This window comes from Gossypium arboreum, chromosome 4 (genome assembly GCF_025698485.1).
Source record: "Gossypium arboreum isolate Shixiya-1 chromosome 4, ASM2569848v2, whole genome shotgun sequence".
Taxonomy (NCBI): Eukaryota; Viridiplantae; Streptophyta; class Magnoliopsida; order Malvales; family Malvaceae; genus Gossypium; species Gossypium arboreum.
The window spans coordinates 3,935,269-3,959,356 of record NC_069073.1 but is presented as its reverse complement, the minus strand read 5'-3'; the positions used below and the strand labels follow the sequence as shown (position 1 = coordinate 3,959,356).

At 30.3% G+C, this 24,088-nt stretch overlaps 2 protein-coding genes across 2 annotated transcripts; both read left to right on the top strand.

Moving 5' to 3' along the window:
- The first annotated feature begins 2,171 nt into the window (after nt 1-2,171).
- LOC108459681 (kunitz trypsin inhibitor 5-like) lies at nt 2,172-2,966 on the top strand. Its single transcript, XM_017759081.2, has one exon. It carries the CDS (start codon nt 2,215-2,217, stop codon nt 2,812-2,814), a length of 600 nt encoding a protein of 199 aa, XP_017614570.1. The 5' UTR covers nt 2,172-2,214; the 3' UTR covers nt 2,815-2,966.
- Nucleotides 2,967-21,113: 18,147 nt separating this feature from the next.
- Nucleotides 21,114-21,657, top strand: LOC128291769 (uncharacterized). Its single transcript, XM_053027062.1, has 3 exons — nt 21,114-21,213; nt 21,294-21,494; nt 21,562-21,657. The coding sequence occupies exons 1-3, from the start codon at nt 21,139-21,141 to the stop codon at nt 21,655-21,657; spliced, it is 372 nt and encodes a 123-aa protein (XP_052883022.1). The 5' UTR covers nt 21,114-21,138.
- The last annotated feature ends 2,431 nt before the right edge of the window (nt 21,658-24,088 follow it).

Below are 24,088 nucleotides of genomic sequence, written 5' to 3'. Positions count from 1 at the left end.
ATATTTATTTATGTACTTATTTATTTGTTTTTTGTCTTATTTATATTTATTAACTGTTATTGGTCATTATTATTATCATTGTTGTTGTTCATTTTGTTTATTTTATTCACCTTTGATTGTTAATATTGGTATTAAGTTGTATCATATATTGCCATTATGAAAAATGAATTGTTTATTAGTATATTGATATTGTTGTTATTCATGGGCATAATGTTTTGTTCACATATCATTTTTATTTTTTAAAATATTGCATTAATTTTTACCTAAATTCGTAAAAAAGGGAATTTTTGAAAATAGACAATGTTTCGCATTTTGGAGAAACGAGAAATTGTACCCTAACTTACGGGGTCTCAGTTTTCTCTTCGAGCCTAAAATAGCCAAATTTCCTTTCAATTTTTAAAACACATAAATTTTAAATAAAAAAATAAAGGCAATATTCCATGTTTAGAAACTCGAGAAGGCCGGGCCCTAACTTACGGGGTTTCGATATTTTTCTTTGGATCTAAATAACCGAATATCCTTCTAAATTAAAACACGTGAGATTTCAAAAAAATTAAAAGGCAAGCTTATTTTCGAGAATTCAAATGTTGTGTCCTAACTTAGGGGATGTGACATCTTGTTATCTCGAGACGAGAGGGCCTTTAATGCTCGTTTCAATTTATTCAAGCACTTTTTTTAATAAAAAGGGATTGTATTTTAAATTCTGTTTCGAGTTTTCAACTTTCAACGTTAAGACATTAATTAATCAACTAGGTACCAATTTTGAGCGTTACGAGGGTGTTAATCATTTCTCATACGTAACCGACTCCCGAACCCATTTTCTTGAATTTCGTAGACCAAAATTATTATTTTAGTAAATCAAAACGCTTTATTAAAACGATCAATCGTAAGGCGACCCGATCACACCTCATAAAAAAAGATTGGTGAGAGAGAGAGAGAGAGAAAAGACAAGCATCCCCGTAGTAATTTCCCTACTGAGTTGAGGGGCCTGGTTGATAAATTATATCAACTCAATTAATCACATAAAATAACTAGATTTTTTCACATTCACAATGTAGGTGAAGAGAATATTTTATGTCAAACATATTTTCTTTTGGAATTGTTCAATAATGAATATAAGTGAAGTGGCAAATAACTTGTATTCTTATACTATTGAACACGTGTTTGACCATTAGATTTATAATTTATAATTGTTTATTTAAAGATCATATAGAAGTATCAAAAGACAAAAGTGTCATAATAATATTAATTATAATTTTTTAAAATGATATTTTGTATTTTCATAACTGAGTTGGTGGCCTAATTAAAGGTGATATCAACCCAATAAAATGTTTAAATAATATTTTGATTAAATAGTATGAATAAAGATAATAAAAGTTTGAATTAAATGTTATTAAAAATTATTTTTACTTGAAATTTTGTTAATTAATTGAACATGAATCTTAAATCAATCAAATTAAATAAATTATTTGAAAGTTAAATAATCAAATATATTTCTCAATATAAATGTTAAAATAATATGAATATAATATAAACCCGAAATTTTCTAACTCTGCCACTAACCATGTTTTTTCCTTTTTAAGGCATTGGAAATCTTAATGTATTAGGTTATAGGAAGCTTACAATATTCTCTTTAAATATACAGAAAAGAATAGATAATTCAAAACTAATATGAATTCAACTTAGAGTAAAGTTTTGACCAAATCTCTAGATATATAATTATATCATGAATTGATTTTGTTTGATTTTTATTAGCATGACTTTGCAGTCTTATCTAATAATTTAGAAGGCAGGATTAGATGATACCATGGTTGCACAAATTATGACTACATGATCAAATCAAACTTGTGTATGTTTTTAAAATAAAATAAAAAATAAACATCTACCTCATATGTAAGAGACTAGTTATACAGATCTTTGCCTGCTTCTATCATACAATAATAAAGAAATGGTGGTAAGATTGCGTGGGCAGTCTCACCATGCATCAATTCAAAGCTGTAAATCTGTATGTACATTGTGCAAAGTTGGATCCAATACCAAAGGGTTGATCCCCAATTCCACATTGATGGTTCGGCTTCATGGGTTGGCTGGTCAAACAAAGCCAGCTCCATGTATTCTGCCCCACGTCTCGTCAATGATGTCCATTCCACTCATCTTAATATATAATTAATAGGATATACATCCACTCGCTACATCTTAAAGAAACCGACAACAATGAAGAGTACTGGACTCTTCCTGGCACTTTCTTTCATTCTATGCGCTAGCGGCAGTGCCGCACCTGACCCAGTGCTGGACATCTCCGGTAAAATGCTCCGCACCGGCAACGACTATTACATCCTTCCGGTCTTCCGTGGTCGAGGAGGTGGCCTGACTCTCGCCAGCACCAGAAACGAGACCTGCCCGCTCCATGTTGTTCAAGAGCAGCTGGAGGTGTCAAACGGTCTCCCAGTAACCTTTTCACATTTTAACATCAAGAAAGGTGTCATTCGTGTCTCCACCGACCACAACATCAAGTTCTCTGCTGCTACAATATGTGTCCAATCTACCGTCTGGAAGCTTGCCAATTTCGATGATTCAACACGGCAATGGTTTCTGACAAGTGGTGGTGTTGAAGGCAATCCTGGTCGTCAAACTATCGACAATTGGTTTAAGATTGAGAAGCATGAAGATGATTACAAGCTGGTTTTCTGCCCAACAGTGTGTGATTTCTGCAAAGTTATGTGTAGGGACGTGGGTGTTTTTATTGACGATGCCGGTGTAAGGCGTCTGGCTCTCAGTGATGTGCCATTCAAGATTATGTTTAAGAGGGCTTGAAACCTGAAATCCGATCTTAATTTTTAATTCTAAACTTTAAAATAAATTAAATTAATAAAATCTAGATTAGCATCTTCAGTTTATTTTATGTGCAAATTAGTATTATAAATTTATTATTTTGATATTAATGGAAAATTATTTATGAAATTAAATCTAAATTTTAACTCTTTTATATTTATTGATCAGTCTTCTAAATTTAAAATTTTAAAACTTTTACCCTAAAAGTAATAATTTTTACTAAATCACTTCTAATTTGGTCATTTTAAAATTCTTTTATTAATTTAATTATCGTCGTTAAAATAAATTCTCAAAATGATAGCTCAATCGTTATCTCATTAAGGAGAAGCTGATTGGACCTACCACATTAGCAGTGGCAGAGAAGGCCCAGGGAACTATTGCCCTCTAAGGTTTAAAATTTTTACAATTTAACCCTTTGTAGATATACTATGACCCTCCCAAAATATAAGTAGGCCCAAGGTTTAAGATTTTTAAAATTTTCCTTTTGTATATATACTATACCTCTCCCAAAAATCGACTGTTTATGTGTTTAAATCGATTGTTGTGGTAGAATAATGTTTCTTTTTTTGAATTAATAGTTTATATGTTTAAATCTATTGGTATGTTGGAATACCAATTGTTTAATGTTTAAGTCGATTAGTATGTAGTACATCGAATTTTAACTTGGCCCTCCAAAAATATCATCCTCGCGCCACTACATATTAGCCTTTTATATTACAAAATGAAAAATTGTTCTTTTAGTCCTTTTGAAAATAATATTTTTTTTTTCATTTTCTCTTCCTCCTGTCTTCTTGTTCTTCTCTTATTTTCCTTTCGCAAACTACTCAACAATGTTGTAAAAATTATTGTTTTTGAGTTAGACCCACAATGCTGGCCACGTTCTTTAACCCATGCTCTTTTTCCTCCATCACCGTCAAACAGGAGTGAAGTCAGAACAAATTTTTAAGGAGGTCGAATGAAAATTTAATTTTTTATAGTCTATATCTTGATAATTTTTAAAATATTAAATTAAATTTATATAATTTTAAGGTAAGCTAAAATATAATTTTACATTTATTAATTTAAAATTTTAAAAAAATTCAATAACTTAAATATAAATTTTCTATTTTATGAGAGCAAGTCACTGCCAGCCCCTCTTTATTCGCCTCCGATCAAATATCAAAGTGAACAATCCCACGTGAATTTACCGCCAACCCCATTTAGATTCTCTTTCCCTCCAGTTAATCGACCAAAAGAGAAAACGATTAAACTAATCATGAATTAATTAAACCAATAAAAAGGACACGACAATATGAAAAGCTTCAAGCTATTCAAGGAGACTCTGTTTGACTAATCAGCAAAGTCAGGCCTAGAGCTAAGGTACAGCAGTACATATGTCAACATAGTCAAATGAAAAATCTAGTACGGGGAAGGAGATGATTCCTCTTTGTAGAACAACGAATCGAGTACGAAGATCGGGCTCGGCTGCAACTCGGTCATAGCATCCGCCATCTCCGCAATGCTGTGAAGCAGCTTATCACATCTTTCCAAAAGGGTCCCCCCATCCTTGTAGTCCTCCACATTCAACCTCCGTAACCCCCAATGCGTCATAACAATAAATTACTGGTTTAAATGAAATAGGATCGATAAGCAAAACTAAATAATCAATGTAAGTTAGTTATTGAGCTGATTTTTTTACCTCCGTATCAGTTTGAGAAGAAGGGCTAATGCTACTCTCTGAAACAGTAGATGTTTGATCCTCCGCTGGAATAAATACCTTCTCTTCTTTATCATAAATCTCAGTCGTTGGTTTCCAGTTTCCGGGTAATCTATTCGTTGTCTGTTCTCATCCAGTTCTTCTCATATTAACCCAGGGCGACCGAACTGGAGAGACTCTTCTTTGCTCTACGTTACCATTTCCATTCCCATTACCTCTCCTCTGTTTTTGCTCTCGTGGTGAAAGAAGGTGCTACAAAATGGCTCTACTTTTTAGATTAGATAAAATGGTCAAATTTTTTGTCCTATACTACCCTCAATATTTATACTTTAATTTTTGACATAATTTGGTACCTCAACGTTTAGGGACAAATATCAAAATTATACACGAACTTTAATTGAATGTACAATTTTCTCCAGAAACTTTAATTTGGTGTTATTATACACATAAAACTTTGATTGTAGTTCAAATGTATATATAAAACTTTAATTTTGATTCAATTATATACATTTAAAAAATACATTAATTTATTTTTATATTGAATAAATATAATTATTTGTGTATGTAATATGTAAGCACAAAATGATACTATATCGATAATAGTGTTAATAGTTTGTGAGAATTTAACTAAATCAAAATTACATGTATAAAATTACACAAAATCAAGTTCTTATATAAAATTGCACATAAAACCAAAGTTCATATATAGTTTGAAGATTTATCCCCAACGTTTATAATGTTTTTAATTAGTCTAAATCCTTCATTTTGATTAAAATGTTGACGTGAATTTTAAAAATTGTTAACACTGTTAAAATTCTCTGATAAATTTAGGATCATTATAATGACAGTTTTTGTCACATGACTACTACTAAATAAGAATTTTTTTTTTTAATTTTAGAATGTCACACCAGTGAATTTAACAAAAGAATTTTAATGGTGTCAATAACTGAAGCTGAATTTTTAATTCAAAAAATAGAGTGACTAAATTCTTGAAAATAAAAGCATGAGGACTATATTCCAATTACGCAGAGAGTACAAAAACTTGAAGCATATTGTAACTTTTAAAATTTAGCTCTATAATTTAGCCCAAAAATAATTAACCCAACATGAAGCGAAGGTCAAGAACTACACTAGTATCTATTAAACTATTGTTATTATTTGATCCAAGTTCGAGACTTGCCTATTCACCAATAGTGGCACGTGATAAGCATGGTAGATGGATGTAGAGAATTGGGAAAATGTTATTGTTGAGACTGATTGTGCTCTAGCTATCAAAGGTATCCATGATGATATCAAAAGGCGTTCAAAATGAGACTTAGTGATACGAATTCAAGAATTGTGCAAATACGATTGGAGAATGATCTTCAAGCAAATACCAAGAGAAGCGAATTGTGCCGCTGGTACTTTGGCTGACCTAATGAAAGACTCTCCTATTGGTACTTGAATTTTTCATGTGGCTCTTTCATTGGTTGATGATCAAATATAGTTAGACAAACACTTTCTGATATCTAATCGTGCTGCTACTATTAGCTTGTAATGGTTTTTCATTTTATTTGTTGCCAAAAAAAATTACTTTTTCTTTCTATTTTTCATCTTTTCTACTAAACACACCTATAGAAAGAAAATTTATATTTTCAATCCTTCTACTTTTCCACCCCTTCTGTTTTTCATCTTTTCCAATTTTCTTTCTTTCTTTCGTACCAAGCAAAGCCTTAAACCTTTATATACACATTATAGCAAATACAAATATATAAACCCTAAACCTTAAAATATTATATATTCCTTCTTTAAAAAAAATCTAGTGTAATTCAATTGTGGTTAATTTCTCATATTACTAACGTAAGCATATTTATAAAAGGCATAATGATTTATTTGACCCTTTAACTTTACAAAAATTTATTTTAGGTATTAATTTAATTTTTTATTTTTTTAGCCTTTAAAATTGTGTTGTTGTCAGACCACTCAAAATGGATGAAAAAATTAATGTCTAATAAATTTACTAACGTAACATACATGTGAATTGCCAAATTAAAATTTCTCAATTTTACAAAATTAAAAATCCGATACTTTAGTGATTTAGTTTTATAAAATTGATTTAGTCGGAAAATAAATGCTTTTATTTAAAAATTGCTTATGAGGATACATAATTAGATATTAGACTTTGAGCTTTTAATTATCAAGTTTTTAAACTAAGCTTATTTTAAAATAACCGATTTCAAGTGTTATGCTCTCTTATATCTTTTTAATGCATAATTGACTTATGAATCCTAATTTTCTCAAATATTATTTTTTAAAAAAATTTAAAACGATACATTTAAATTTATTTATATAAAAATATCAATTTTAAAATTATTAATTATGTTTAATTTTAGAATCAAATTGAATTCAGTTAGTGTGTAGGTGAAGTTATCTGATTGAAGCAACCAAGTTTGTGTGTGTGTTGTGAATGTTGCTTTCAGACTGGATTAATGGGTCAACTCTATTATTTTACATTTATCACATTCACATAATTTTTAAAAATTTAGTCTCAAAATTCACCGCCGGTCCTTCCAGTGGAAATAGGCTTTATATATTCCATTTGAATATTGTTGAATTTTTGTATAATTATATAGTAATATTCATATGCACTAATTAAAACATGGTATGCATTCAATAATACTAAATTTCAAAATTTATTAAAGTATGGGAAAATGACAATGCTTTGTTTATAGAAATTATTCAAACCGGACTTGCAGCAATTAGTAATGTTGTTGAAGTTCAGATGATTAATGACTTGTGTCTCAAAGATTAGAGAGTAAATTTCAAGAGTATCCATAGAACAAATAATAAGATGACAGATCGTCTAGCCAAGATGATTAGTAATTATATTAATCATTTAGTGATATTTAAATAGCTACCGTCCGAAATCAAGATTTTCCTAAAAGAAAATAGCGGTTTAAGTATTCTTATGGGATCAAGTAGTAACTAATTTTCCTTATATTTAGGCTTCTCGTATTTCATTTCTACCAAAAAGAATTATCAATGTATATATATTTTAAATACTAATTAGAACGTAAGCCGTGGGCTTGGAAAATCAAGCAGCCAAGTTTGTTTGTGTGTGTGATAGTTGGACGAAGAGACGTGTGTGTACAGACTGGATTAATGGGTCAGCCATATTACAATTCTGAGATTCAGTCTGATTAAAAACTTCTAATATGTTAGTCAACTAAAGGCTACATCAAAAATATAAAAATAAAATAACAAAAATGCAATCGAATAAAAAAATTTTAAAGTATTCGTTTTGATCATATCTAATATTTTATTCTCTACGATTCACGAATTTATTTATATTATATATAATAATTAAAATATATTAAATTTATTTATTAAAATTAGATAAACTATAAAATAGTCTCTTTATTTTTGTGCGTTAGATTACGTTTTAATCATTTACGTTATCATTTTGTTACAAAGTGCTCCGTTACCTCCCTAACATCAGCCCTACGTAGCAGTCTAAATAGGTTTTAAATGCCAACTTGAATGTCTTACGTGGCAATCTAAAATTAAATTTATTTAATTAAAAAATTATTTTCATCCTAAATAAACATCCAAGTTAGCATTTAAAACTCATTTAGACTGCCACGTAGGATTGTCATTAGGAAGTTGATGGCGCTTAACGGTACAGTGACCACTTCATAACAAAACGATAACGTAAATGACTAAAACGTAATATTTCAAATATAAGTAACTAAAATATAGTTTGAGGCAAGCAAAATTGACTATTTTTATAGTTTACCCTTAAAAACATTATGGTTCAAAAAGTATAAATAATATAATTCTTGAAATCTTGGTATTTTGTATTATGATCGATTTATACCGATTTTAATTTTATTTTAAAATAATTTTATTAATTTTAATAAATGTATTGTATTCTTAATTTTTCTAATTAATAACAATTTTATTTTATAGGTCCAATTTAGGGTGAGGAATATGTTGTATTGAATATTTAAAATTAATGTAATTATTCCATATTTTATTATGTTAATTATGTGTAATTTATAATTAAAAGAAAAAAAAGGTAAATTATGTTCAAGAACAGTGAAAATTATTAAAAGGTAAAGTAGTAACAAAAATGATTTAGTTAATATTAGGACATATGTAATAGTGGAAACAACATTATTAAATAATAATAATTTTATTAATTATTTGTAGAATTATGGTAACACAGTTTATGTTTAATGTTGTTTTAATATTTTAATGTATGAAATTATATGAATTTTATATATAGATAATTTTTGTCATAATAAGTGAATAATTACCTACATTTAAATCTAAGAATTATGTTGAATTAATTTAAATAATACTGGGTTTAATTTATTTTAAGGTACAATGACTTTTTAGTCCTTCAATTTAATAAAAAGACATTTTAGCCCTCTATTTAAATTTTACCTCTTATAACATTTAAACTTGTATTTTTTGTCAAATCACTCCAAAATGGATGGAAAGGTTAACATTTGTTAACTTGTTGATGTGGCATGCAAGTGGATTGACATGTAGATGACAAGTCGGCATTTAATTAATTTTTTAAATTTTAAATATATTAAAAAATATATTTTCTTTTATAATCCATGTGTATGCAACATCAACAAATTTAAAAAATTATTTAATTTTTTCAACATAATTCAACGAACTGATAGACATAAGTGGTTACCAGACTAAGATTTCTTCATGGCCTCCATGAATGCAAACCTTATACTCAAGATCCCACAAAGTATGTTTGGAGTTAGGATATGATATTAATTGAAAACACACTAGTTTGTAGTAGTTTTAGTTAGTTGCCAAAACAAAAGTACACAAGAATGAAACCAAGATTATTTACGTAGTTTAGATATAATCCTATATCTAAAGAGCCTTGCTTATAAAAAGAATCTTATAAAAAGTTTCCCAATACTGCAAATTATTAAGTCCAATCTACCAAAACTCTTACAAAAATAATTGGAGACTCCTTATTCAAGTTAGTTGTTGAAATAGAAGTTAACAATTGTTTTGATAGTTAAAAGTTGCAGAGTTGAACAATAAAGTAAAAGCACAAGAACGAGACCAAGATTATTTATATAGTTCAAATGTAATCTTACGTTTGAAGAGTGTTGCTCATAGAAAAATTTTAAAAAAAAATTTCCCGATATAACAAGTTATTTAAATTAAATCTATCCAAACTCTCTCAAAAAAAAAGTTTATATAGTTTTATTATTATACAATTATTTACACTCACTCTCCCCCTCGAACATCCTCACTTAATAAGAAAATAATCACTCCAACAATAAAGTGATTTGGCCAACAAAATATTCCCCAATCAAACAAGTTTAGCTTTCAAAATCAGTGATCAACAAAAGAGGTACCCTCACTACAAGAAAAGAGACTTTTAGCGGCGCTTTTAGCGGCGTTTGAATAGAAAACGCCACTAAAAATTGAATAAATCGAGTATTAGCGGCATTTTTGAAAAAATGCCGCTATAAATTGAATATTAGCAGCGTTTTTACGAAAGCGCCGCTATAGGTCTATCTATAGTGGCGTTTTTATAAAAACGCCACTAAAGATTAAGCCAAACGACGTCGTTTATTGCGAGCTTTGGTGGCAATAGCGGCGCTTCACCAAAAACGCCGCTATAGGTTTGAGTATTAGCGGCGTTTTTAAGGAAGTGCCACTATAGGTCGACTTATAGCGGCGTTTGTACAAAAACGCCGCTAAAAGATTAAGTCGAACGGCGTCGTTTATTCTGAGTTTCAGTGGCAATAGCGGCGCTTCCTAAAAAATGCCGCTATAGATTGAGTATTAGCGGCGCTTTTTCAAAAACGCCGCTAAGGATTTGGGTTTTAGTGGCGTTTTGTAAAAACGCCGCTAAGGATTGGGTTTTAGCGGCGCTTTTTGGAAAAACGCCGCTATAGATGTAAACAATTTTAAAGTTTATAGATTATGGGTTTAAGGGTTGGTAGTTAAGGGTTTAAGGTTTAGATTAATTAGTATTTTTAATTTATATATTAAAAATATATTATATAGTTGTAAAAGAGATAATATTAAATTTAATATATTAAAAATATAACAAATTATTTATTGAAAATAAATAAAAAAGTAGCAAATTGATATGGATAGGTAACTATCTATTTTGGATAGGACCAAATTATAACAATTTAAATAAGGTCTTATTTTTATTTTGATTTCAATTTTATTTTGATCATATCTAAACCGACTTTATAAACAATATAAATTAACTACACCATTCTCTAAACCCTAACCCAAGAAACCATTAAATTACCAAACTTTTAATCCTAAGTCTCAAACCATAAACTCTTAAACTCTAAACACTACCTAACCATAAATCTTAACCCATCAACCCCGACTCCTAACTTTTAACCCTAAACCCATAAACTATAGACCTTAAATTTGAAACCCTAAACTATAAACCCTTAATTAATGACACATAGAAAGAAATGAAAATAAAAATATATATAAAAAATATATGTTAAAAATGAAAAATTTATATAGTATATATTATTTAAAATAATTTTAAAGCTTTTTGGGCATATGACTGATTGTTTGTCAATTTATATATTAAATAAATTCTTATATAATCATAAAAGAGATGATATTAATTTTAAAATATTTAATTAATTATCATTATTATAGTTTAAGGTTTATGCATGGTTTAGGGTAAATATGGTTTATGGTTTATGGTTTATATGGATTATGACGAGTTAATATTTTAAGGTTTAGGGATTATGCATGGGTTTAGGGATTATGGGTTTAGGGGTTTATGGTTTATCGGTTAATATTATTTTAAGGTTTATGGATTATTGATTGTGGATTTAGGGATTATGGTTTATGGTTCAATGGCTAAAAATTTAGGGATTTAAGGTTTATAGTTTAGGGGTTAACATTTAAAGGTTGAGGGTCTAAGGGTTAAGGGGATAGGGTTTAGGGTTTAGTGTTTAAAGTTTAGGGATTAAGGGTTTATGGTTTAAGGTTCAAGGATTTAGGGGTTAATAAGACATGATTTTGGGTTTAGTGTTTAAATTTTAGGGATTAAGGGTTAATGGTTTAAGGTTGAGGGGTTTAGAGATTAAGGGGGACATGGGTTAAGGGTAATTAGTGTTAAAAAGTTAATTAAAATTTGAAATATTATTATTTAAAATAATTAATTTTAAAGTTTTTGGGGTATATGACTGATTTTTTAATTTATATATATTAAATGATTTCAAATTTTAATGATTTCAAATTTTCAATAATTTTGAAGATTTCAAATTTTATGTAGTTCTTTTAAATATTAGTTAAATTTTAAAAATTATTTATTTAAATGAAAAAATTAAAATACTATGATCTAAAATAAAATTAAAGTTTTTTGGCTATATAACTTATTGTTTTTTAATTATATTGTTTTTTTATTTATATATAAAATAATTTAAAATTTTAAAGGCATTAGCGGCGTTTTCCATAAACGCCGCAACAGGTATGCAATAGCAGCGTTTTTGGAAAAACGCCGAAAAAGATCATAATTTTTTTAAATTAAACGGCGTCGTTTTAGAGTATTTGTTAGTGGCGTTTCTGAAAAGCGCCGCAATAGGTTCGGATGTAGCGGCGCTAGTTTATAAACGCCGCTAAAGTTGATTTTGTTTATATTAAAACGTCGTCGTTTTATTAGTTTATTAGTGGCGTTTTGGTAAAACGCCGCAATAGCTTACCCTTTTAGTGGCGCTACGTAGGAAACGCCGCAACTGTCACTTTTTTTGGTCAGACCATCGTCGTTTTGCTGCCTTATTTTTTACCTAGACAAAAACACTTAACATTTTCCCCGTTCTCCCCTTCATTTCCCCTATTTTCCTTAGTCCCAAATCCCTAAAGAACTATCGTGTCTTCTTCCCCAATCCGACATCCGAAAAAAACTATCTTTTTCCCCAATTTGAAATCTCTAAAACTCACCCTTCCCACTGGCCATTGAATTCCCATCTATTAAAAATCGGATTAACAAAGCCACGGGTTTCAGAAGTCGGCTTTGGGGTTGAAGAAAATAGTTCAAGGTAAAGAATTAGGGTATTTACTAATATTTGTGTATTAGTATTACTTTTTGTTATGGATTTAGACATTTTTTGCAATGAACAAGAATTTGCTGTGAATTTCAAATTTTCGGCTTTGAAGATTGGTGAGCTTTTGTGCTTTAGAAGAATAGCGAATGGGGTGTGTTGGATTGACGCCTACCAAATGAGACGGTGATGGTTTTCATTTTACTTGCTCTTTTTTTTTTTTTTTCCTTTTGTTTTTGCTGCTTGGTTTCGTGAAAATCGTGGGAAAATTGGAAGCTTAAAGGACAATGACAAGATCGTTGAATTGATTGAGCCCAAGAAAACTTTGAGCTATTCAGTTTAAGTTTCGATATTTTCTAACCACTAAAAGGTGCACTTTTTTTCCATTTTGTTTCAAAATTTTTCAATTTTGTGAAGTTTGAAGAGATTAACAACATTTTGGCTATTGAGTTAGATTTGGTTCGAATAGTGGTGTGCATTACTTGATGAATTGCTTGAAAACAATTCGAATTTGATCAAAGTTTAGCTAGATTGGTTCATGTATTTATCTGTAATAAATGGTATCTAACAGGTCTGGAGTTAGCTACTTTTGTTGTGTATATATATTTGGAGTTGAAAAAATTTAAAGATTTGTTTGGGATACAATTATCTAAAATGCTTTTTTTGAAGGTTTCGTTATTAGGTTGCTCGATATACATGTTTTATCTGGCTTAAACTCACAATGTACTATATGTTGAATAGCTTGGTTTAGTAACAAATTTAAGCAAAGCTCAGCTGTAGAACTAGAATGAAGTAGGTTATTACTACTGTTTCAATGCGATGAAAGTACTCGGTAATGTTTTAGAAGAGAAGAAGAAGAACGATGAGAGGGAATGTTCGATAATAGGGTAAAAGAATTTAGTAAAACTCTAGTTATTTAGATCCTTTATCAGTAAGAAATAGTTGTACCATGTCTGAGAACAAAATTGGCGGTACTTCATGTTTCAATTGTTCAGTAGCTTGTTCTAGCTTCGGTTCCCTAAGAAGATAGTATCTACCTATGCTATTGATAGGCTGGGTAAAGTTAGTTTGATAAACATACTTGTTTATTTGTTGAATTGAGAATAGTTCTACAATGGGATGTTGTGGAGGTAGATAATTGGAAGATTTTTGATAAAAAGTTAATTAGTAATTTACATTATTGACTGCCAATCATCAGTGTTTAAAGCCATCATTGAGTTTGCCTATATGTACACATACACATACATAAACAAGACTCTAGTTACCTATGTATATGATGTAGGACACTTGGCATGTAGATTTTACATTCATCGATTTTTGTTCTTAAAGGTGTTGCTTAAAATTGAATAACATAAGCATAAGAAACTTTTAAGCTTTGTATTTTCCTTGACAAGATTATGCCGATTGCTTAAAGGTATAATACTTTGTCATTTATGAAGCATTTGTAATGGTTTCTTAGAAAATTTACTTCTTCTTGTGAATGCTGGTTGAGGAGTGTTTGTTATGGTGTTATGGTACTTTCACAGGACTAGTACTCTAAACTACTACACTGGCTTGGTTCCAAAGTATTTATGTTGCTTTTTTAACAGGTATTTGGCTCTTCTAGCAAAATATCACGTGTTGACAAAAGCAGTAACATCTGCACTTTTGACTTGTGTTGGAGATTTTATTTGCCAAGTAAGTTTCTAAGTTCCATTTAGAATGACAACGCACTATGAGTAATTTCCTCCTTTTTCCTGGTTTTCCATCTGGTTTTCTAGTTTCACTTGATTTTATTTTCTTTGTTGAGTAAACACAACAAAACAATTACTTTTCCTTCTTCTTTTTTTCAATTCAAATTGCCGTTTTTTGTTAAAAAAGTGTATTATTGACAACCAGTGTTAAGAGTACAGTTTTATCCATGTTTTTAAATAGCTTTTTGCTTTGGAAAATTCATTAATGGATCATGTTTTTAATTCTTATTTATTTCTTGTTTAAACTTAGATTATTTTTTTATTTCATGGCTGTTCGTTGTTTGCAGGTGTAATTTAATTTGCTAGAATTGACTCTTACATCCAATTTACAATTTCTCAGAGGTATGTATATTTAATTTGCTAAATTATTCCATGAGCTAAGTATAAGGTAATTACAATTTCAAATAGGTATGTATATTTAATTTGTTAAATCTGTTTTAACTTATTTTTAATGGATCATTAATGGATTTTTCTACCATATTTTTTCAGTTTGCAACCTTTTAATAATATTGTACCTCTTGACATGTATGCTTGCCACGTGAATTTTTTTACCATCTTTTGTAATTTGTGATTTAATATTTCTATATTTCTATCACAATTTTTAATGAATTTATTTATTGATATAATATGTGCCATCTAATATACAAATATTTCTATCACGATTTTTAATAAATTTATTTATTGATATAATATGTCTCATCTAATATATAAATATTTCTATCTCGATTTTTAATAAATTTATTTATTGATATAATATGTCTCATCTAATATACAAATATTTCTATCACGATTTTTAATAAATTTATTTATTAATATAATATGTCTCATCTAATATACAAATATTTCTATCACGATTTTTAATAAATTTATTTATTAATATAATATCAATAAAATCTTTTTGAAAATGTGTTAATTATATGAATAAGTGAATATTTTAATATTTATAGGAATAAATATTGATCAAACTTATAATTTGATACATAAATTTTCATTTGGTGTTATTATATAAATGAAACTTAAATTATGGTTCATATGTATGCATAAAACTTTGATTTATTTCAATTGTACATGTTTAAAAGAAATAAATACATACATTTTTGTCATATTGAATTAATATAATTGTGTGTATGTAATATAATTGAATAATTATATAATGTGTTAAGTTTGAGCATTGTATAAGTTAGTAATGTTTTAATTATGTAATTGAATAATTCATCTAGTTATGTGCACAAGTATTTAAATGTGCATGATAGCCGCTAGAATTTTTTTTTTTGGAAGAGAAATTATAGCTCTAATTAATTTATATGGAGGACAAATTTGGAAATATCTGCTAAGGTAGGTCTCTCTCCATACTTGGTATGATTTATACTGTTGTTTGTTTTGTGTTATAATTTACGGAGCATTGAATAATTATATAATTGATGGTCATGCCACTGGTAAGATCATTGTGTAGCCTTAGTCTATAAAATGTTACTTTATTATAGTAACTGCAGTTATAAGCAATTAAAACAATAGCTGACCTTCTCTCCAACCTTATTTTAAATATTTTAAAGATTCAAAGTATATAGGCTGGAAACCTGACGGGTTGCCTTATATCGAGCTGCAAGATATAATGGATCCTCCCTAGGTGTAACAACGCCACGTATGATGAATCTTAAAAAATTCAAATGTTTCAATTTAATATGTCCCATCTAATATACAAATATTTAATAAAATATTTTATATAGTTTTTAACTTAAATTTAAATTATTATTGAAATATTCTTGTCCGTTTTATCACAAATATTATTCTCCGTTTTATTACAAATATTATCGTCCGTTTTACCATTTAAGTTAAGCTTTTTATTCAAACTAAATCATAGCTTTTAAGCTAAATACGGATGTCCACACAAAGCTTTAATATGTACTTAAGAAAAGATGACTTGTAAAATATAAATTAAATTAAGTGTGGACTATTTTAATCGCACATGTGATTTGTCAAATAAAAACGAACGACATGTATATTATTTAATTAAAATAATTTTTATAAATATTATTTAATTAAATATTATTTAATCTGCTACTTACCTTTAGATACTTGATATTTGATATGTATTATCCATGTGATTTTCCACATCGTGAAATAAAAACTTACATAATACATAAATATATTTGATATCATAATTTACATAACTTATATAACATATATAACTTACATAACTTATATAACATACATAACTTATATAACTTATATAACTTAGATAAATATATAACTTACATAACTTACATAATACTTAAATATATTTTATATCATAATTTACATAACTTACATAACTTATATAACTTAGATAAATATATAATTTACATAAATATATATCATATCATAAATTACATAACTTACATAATACTTAAATATATATCATATCATACATAACTAGTTTACTTAAATTTACTTAACTTACATAATACATAAATCTATAGTCGAAAATCCTGCAACTTGCCTAAATTAGTTTATACCCATTAGAAACTTGATGTTTAGTATAATGATATGATTTAAATCAATTGAGAACATTTAAGTAACTGTAATATGTTGTCAACTTTAGATTTCAAGAACTAAAAAATGGATAGGAGTTGGATGAAATTGTCAAGGGTAAGCAATGCCTATCAAAATGGAGTTCAAACTTTTCTAAATTTTGCATTTCAAAATGCAAGCCAAGAGAATATGATTCTTTGCCCGTGTAAGAAGTGTGGCAACATCTACTGGCATTTTCGTGAAGTTGTCTACGAACATCTAATTGTTGATGGCTTTATTCGGGGGTATAAAAAATGGATTTTCCATGGAGAGTGTACATCTAGTGGAACTTCTTCAACGATTAATCCGACTTATCCGATCATCGATTACCATCAAGATGTTAGACAAGATGACATGGAAGATATGTTATGGGATGCATTTAATATGTGTAGTCATGGTGAGCAATCGTTTCCACCGACTTTATTATATCCGAGGATTGTAATATTGGTGGAAATGTTTTTTTGAAACGGAACAAGTGCACCTAATGAGGAGCCAAATGAAGAAGCGGCTAAGTTCTACAATTTACTTAATGAAATGAATGAAGAACTTTACGAGGATCAAAATATTCAAATTGTCCTTCGCATTCGTCTATTTCATTTAAAATGTTTGGGAAGGTGGACCGGAAACTCTTTTACAATGTCGCTAGAGTTTCTAAGAGAGATGTTTCCGTTTGCAAAATTCCCGTCTTGTCAAGACATGAAGAGACTAATAAAAGATTTGGGCCTTGGGTACGATAAAATTCATAGTTGCCCAAATGACCGCATGTTGTCTTGGGGTGATAAAAAACCAACAATCTTGTCATGTTTGCGGTAAGTCTCGTTGGATGAATAGTAATACAGAAGATGTGAATACGGATGAAGGTAGGGCACAGTTAAGAAAGAAGATAGTCAATGTCTTGCGATATTTTCCCTTGATACCAAGACTTCAAAGGCTTTTCATGTCCTCAAAGACAGCCGAATCTATGACGTGGCATAATGATCAACGGACCGATGATGGATTATTAAGACATCCTGCGGATTCTTTAGCTTGGAAATCATTTGACAAGAATTTCCAAGCTTTGCAAGCGATCCTCGAATGTGAGGCTTGGGCTAGCAATGATGGCTTTAATCCATTTAAAATCATGAGTACTTCAGACAAGATTTGGCCTCGTAGTGCTTGTTCCTTACAATTTGCCTCCATGGATTTGCATGAAGCAATCTTCATTTATTTTATCAATGATTATCCCTGGAGAGAAAGGTCCCGGAAATGATATTGACATCTATTTATAGCCACTTATTGAAGAGTTAAAACAATTATGGTCGGGTGTTGAGACATATGATGTATTGAGAAAGGAGAACTTTAATTTACGTGCAGCTTTATTGTGGACAATTAATGATTTCCCGGCTTATGCTAATTTATCGGGTTAGAGTACTAAAGGATGTTATGCCTGTCCTTGTTGTGCTGCGCAAACTTGTTCGAAGTGGTTGTATAATGGGAAGAAGTTCTCTTACATGGGCCATCGTCAGTGGTTAGATGAAAATCATAAATTTAGATTTCAGAGGACTCTATTTGACGGTACTGAAGAGTACAGAGGAGCTCCTGAGCAGACCGTTGGATCTAAAATCTTGTTTATGTTAAAAGATATCAACTTTAGTTACGGGAAGATGAATCAACCACCTATCACGCAAACAAGGAGAAGATCGAGGGATGAATCTGATGATGAATCTGACAAAGAGGATGATCCTAATGAGGCGGAGTTGTGGAAGAAAAGGAGTATTTTTTTTGAGTTGCCTTATTGGGAGCACAACATTTTACGCCACAATCTTGATGTCATGCATATTGAGAAGAATGTCTGCGAGAACATAATTGGGACAATTTTAAATGTCGATGGAAAATCAAAAGACAATCTTCAGAGCCGACTTGATTTAGTTGACATGAGAATCCGGCGTGATCTTCATCCTCAAGTACTTCCGAATGGGAAATATCGGTTGCCGCCTTTCTATTTTTTCAATGTCAAAGAAAGAGAAAGAAGTTTTCGCATAGTGTTGAAGGATATAAAGGTCCCGATGCGTATCGTCAAATATATCTCGATGTGTGAGTTTCAAAGATAGAAGATTATATTCATTAAAATCACATGATTACCACATCTTGATGCAAGATTTACTCCCAATTGCTTTACGGTCTTTGTATGTCAAAAATGTAACGTCTGTATAATTGAACTATCCAATATAATGAAAGCTATCTCAGAGCAAAGTTTTGAATGTCGAAGAACTTGAGAAAGTACAGGATCGAGCGGCTTTGACTTTATGCAATTTAGAAAGATCTTTCCACCTTCCTTCTTCACTATTATGGTGCACTTGGTAATCCATCTCCTCACGAAGCAATCCTTGGTGGACCGGTTTTTATCGATGGATGTATCCTATAGAAAGGTGCTAATTTATTTCTCAAGTATTCATTCATTCACCTCTATACATTTAGTTACAGCTTTTGATAAATATTGTATATCGTGTTTAGGTTCCTAGGCAAATTGAAGTCATATTGTCGCAATAAGCGTTATCCAGAAGGATCAATTGCTGAAGGCTACTTGGCAGAAGAGTGCATGACCTTCTGTTCTAGATATTTAGAAGATGCTGAAACACGATTGAATAGATCAAGTAGAAATGCTGGGCTCAATGATAATGATTTGGCCGAAACTTATTTATTTCAAAGTTATGGAGAACCAATCGGAAAAGTTGAAATTGTAGAATTAGATGATATATCATGGATACAGGCACATCGATATGTACTTTTTAACCACGATTCAATTGAACCGTTGCGCAAGTAAGTTATAAAATTGTCTTACATATTCGCTGCGTTTGATTTGTTTATCTTCTAACCAATTAAACTTATTTTTAATATAGTGAGTACAAACAAATTTTGAGATCTCGCACGCCTCGAAGATTACAACATCGAGAGATTAATAAGTTATTCACGAATCTTTTCATGAATGGTTAAGTCAAACGGTATGTAACTAAAGTTAATAAGTTACATATAATCGCGAAATTTAATTAATCAAATAAGAATGTTTTTACATATACATTTTTAATTATTTAATTTACTTTCGATTCAATAGGTTTGGAGTGAGAAGGACGTCAATGACGAAGTTAAATGGCTTTCCCAAGGTCCAAACAGAGTAATAAAAAGATATAGTGCCTTCCTCATCAATGGATACAGATTTCATACAAAGTATCGCGAGAGAATGAGGAGAACTCAAAATTGTGGAGTTGTTGTTAATTCTTCAATTACAAGTTATGCTAGTGCTAGGGATAGTAATCCGGTTGAGGGTAATGTGGAGTATTACGGACTTCTTATCGACATTATTGAGTTGGATTACTATGGCGGATGGAAAGTTATCTTATTTCGTGTGATTGGGCGATGTTAATACTGCCGAGGAATTAAAAAGATCAATTTGGTTTTACAATGGTGAATTTCTCTCGCTTGATTCACACTGGACAACAATTGATGGACGAGCCATATGTATTTTCCTCTCAAGTAAAACAAGTTTTTTATTCGAAAGATCCAACTGATGAGGGTTGGTATGTTGTACTCCGGAACACCCTAGAGACTTGTTTGACATGGGTAATGGAAATAGAGATGACATCGTCGAAAGATCAGAAACATTACCTTTTCCATAACAAAACTTAGATGAAAATATCCCTAGTACTAATACACAACATCAATGGGTTCGACATGATGTGGATGAAGATATTTACTGAATAATGATGTAGTAAGATTTTACAATTTTTAATTATATGTAATATTATAATTTTAATCTTTGTCATGTTATATAATTTAACTATTTTATATGTACTACTATTGTTGTAATTTGTTACTAAAACTTTAATTATTTTATGTGTATTGCAGAAAAATGCGTAGAAGAAGAGTACAAGATTTAAGTATTGTCCGAATACTCCAAATTCGGAAGAAAGAAATAGTGAATAGCAGATGTTGTTGGATCTTGAATGTGCCGGAGACACTTGATGAGCTGAAGAATTTCAAAGTAATATTATGTTCATTTTACATGTGTTGACTTTTATTATTGAATTATTTGTCAATTTTACTATAATAATAGTATATCATTTTTCAAATTTGAAAGTGGTGGGACGCGAGAGTTCGAGGACGACGCTACTTAGAGATTTATACGACTTAGATCCTGTCGAGCTTGTTAAAGTAAGTAGAAATACTCATGGTCACTGTTGGATCTGAAGCTCGACTTTTAGCGAGCTATTTGGGCATTTTAGCACGAAATGCAAATATGTTGCCCATCAACTACGAATCATGGCATCACATGCCTGATAGCAACAAAAACCAGGCTCTCGCTAATATTAAGGTAACAAAATGTGAATGCAATTTATAATACTTTGGTTTAAGTTTCATTTATATTTACATTCTAAACTTATGTTTTTTTAGGAGAGATTTGCTTTAGAAGTCTCCGATGATTATATCAAGAAGGCATTAGGTAAAAGATGGAGAGACAATAAAAGCACTTTAAAGAAACAATATTTTAAGAAAGACATAAGCCTCGAGGAAAAACTGAGAAATGTTCCGCCAGGAATGCTGAGGTATCAATGGGAAGATGCGGTTAGATTTTGGAATTCAAAGAAAGGAGAGGTATTATGATTTCCAAACTCTTATATATAGTGTTTACTATATACGTAATAATAATTTTATTATGTAGGACCGTGAGCGAGTTGGAACAAGCAAGAGCAAAAACAAAATTCACGCACACCGGCAGGTCGAGAAGTTTTATCAGAATGAGGCCGAGGTATTATGAATTTATTAATTCTTTCAAATATTAATAACTTTCTATTATTAAATAATATTCTTACTACTATATTGTAGGAAGTCAAATCCGGACAAAAGTTAGACGCCTTGACTTTTTGAGATTACGCATAGGAAGAAAGATGGATCTCCTATGACATCCGAAGCTGGAGAAATTATGGTATATTCACTTAATAATATTTGATTTATTCTAAATATTTATAATCTTTAATTATAATTGTTTAATTCAATTCATCATTAGTAGTTTTAAAAAATGTTAAGTTATGTTGCATTTCTTTTTATTATATATTTCGTTTCTAACTCTTTAATTGATTTTTTAGGAGAAACTAAAGGAGAAGAAGGCGGAATATGAAGCGATTGCTTCGAGTGATAGTTCTGTTAATCTTGAGAACATTGATAATAGAATTATCACTGAAGTTTTGGGTCCTGAAAGGTACGGTCGGGTTCGATTTCCAGATCCGGTGTTACCCGACCCAATATTTTGATCCGGCTCCCAGAATACATGCCTTCCTAAGTCAAGCTCAAGTCAAGTTCGAGGTTAAGAGACCAGATAGCTCGGATGCAAGCGAACACGGTTGAGCAAATTACCGAGGTTCAACGAAAATATGAAGAACTCCAAGAACAACTTAGAGCAGAGGCAACAGAGAGGAGGCAATGCTGCAGCGAGAGAGGCAGAGGCACGAGCGATGGTAGCGAGCGAGCAAAAAGTACGATGACCTCCAGCTACAACTTCAAAGAGATGATGCATATGTTTCAACAATCGCAAAAGCCATGCCTTAAACATTAGTTTTCTTATTGTAATAATGTTTTTAAGTTTTGTCACGTTTAACATGATTGTAAAAATATTTTAAATTATACTTTATTATTAATTATATCATATATCTTTAGTTAAATTTGAAGTATCATCTAGAATTAATATTTTTGGTTGTATTTTTTATGTTAAATTTGCTATTTTTGGCTGCATTTTATATTATATTTGTTGTATTTGGTTGGATTTTAATGCATGAAGGGCTGGATATTGGTGAAAAAAATACTACAAATCTGCCAAATTTAGCGGCGTTTGTAAAAAAAGCGCCGTTAAAAGCCTTGACGTTTAGCGGCGCTTTTCCCACAAATGTCGCTAAAAGCCTTGACCTTTAGCGGCGCTTATCCCACAAACGCCGCTAAAAGCCTTGACCTTTAGCGGTGCTTTTCCCACAACCGCCGCTAAAAAGCCTTAACCTTTAGCGGCGCTTATCCCACAAACGCCGCTAAAAGCCTTGACCTTTAGCTGCGCTTTTCCCACAAACGCCGCTAAAAAGCCTTGACCTTTAGCGGCGCTTATCCCACAAACGCCGCTAAAAAGCCTTGACCTTTAGCGGCGCTTATCCCACAAACGCCGCTAAAAAGCCTTGACCTTTAGCGGCGCTTATCCCACAAACGCCGCTAAAAGCCTTGACCTTTAGCGGCATTTTTTTCCAATAAACGCCACAAATTTTTGTGACGTTACATATAACAGCGTTTTTTGCGGCGTTTTAGAAAGCGCCGCTAAAAGTTTTAGTGGCGCCTAAAAGCGCCGCTAAAGGCTAAAAAAAGCGCCGCTAAAAGTCTGTTTTCCTGTAGTGCCTCCCCTTTATATAGGCATAGGAAGTCAACTTCAATCTTCATTTTATCTACATTATCCTACTGTATTTCAAATTTTAAACATCTAGGGTTGATTTACAAATCAAGCTCATCCAAAAACTCCTCAACCAATTAGTCTAATGGTAATCCTCATGTATAGTCCATTGGAAAGTGTCCCTCAAAACATGACTCTTCCCATTATTTATCTAGTTATATGCAAAATATAATCACATATAACATAATTTTGTAAATCAAAATTACCAACTTAAAATATATACATTGATTGTCACATTTATTATCCAAACTAATGTTATAATAGTTAATTCAAACAGTCAATGTTCTAAAAAAAAGAGGGTAATATATAATATTTGTAAAATGGAAGAGTATTTGGTACACTAATATATATGGGTCAATCTCTTAACTCTACTTATAGAATCTAAAAACTTCGCTAGCAAGGTATGGAATAATTTCCCTTGTAAAATTGGACAAAAAAATGCCAAGACGTATATGTTATGCAATCACATGTTTTAAAAATAATGTAGGTCAAATTATTTGAAATAGTAAATGGAAAAAGAGTTAGCATATAGACTAAAATACATATTTTGAAGAGTGACTAAAATGATCAAATTATTGTAAAAAGATTCAATTTATCATAACAAAATGAATAGTATAATTACATTTTAAAGAATTTCATGAATAATATAAAATAATCACAACTATAAATTTGAAATATATATATATATATATATATATATATATAAAAGATATTGATAATGATCCCAACTCATATGAGAAGTCAATTGATTCCTTTAAACCCTACT

Bases quoted from the DNA above. Each gene is read 5' to 3' on its own strand.
- LOC108459681 (XM_017759081.2), top strand. From the start codon at position 2,215: ATGAAGAGTACTGGACTCTTCCTGGCACTTTCTTTCATTCTATGCGCT.
- LOC128291769 (XM_053027062.1), top strand. From the start codon at position 21,139: ATGTTGCCCATCAACTACGAATCATGGCATCACATGCCTGATAGCAAC. The intron at 21,214-21,293 runs GTAACAAAATGT...ATGTTTTTTTAG, and splicing joins AGGCTCTCGCTAATATTAAG to GAGAGATTTGCTTTAGAAGT. The intron at 21,495-21,561 runs GTATTATGATTT...TTTATTATGTAG, and splicing joins GGAATTCAAAGAAAGGAGAG to GACCGTGAGCGAGTTGGAAC.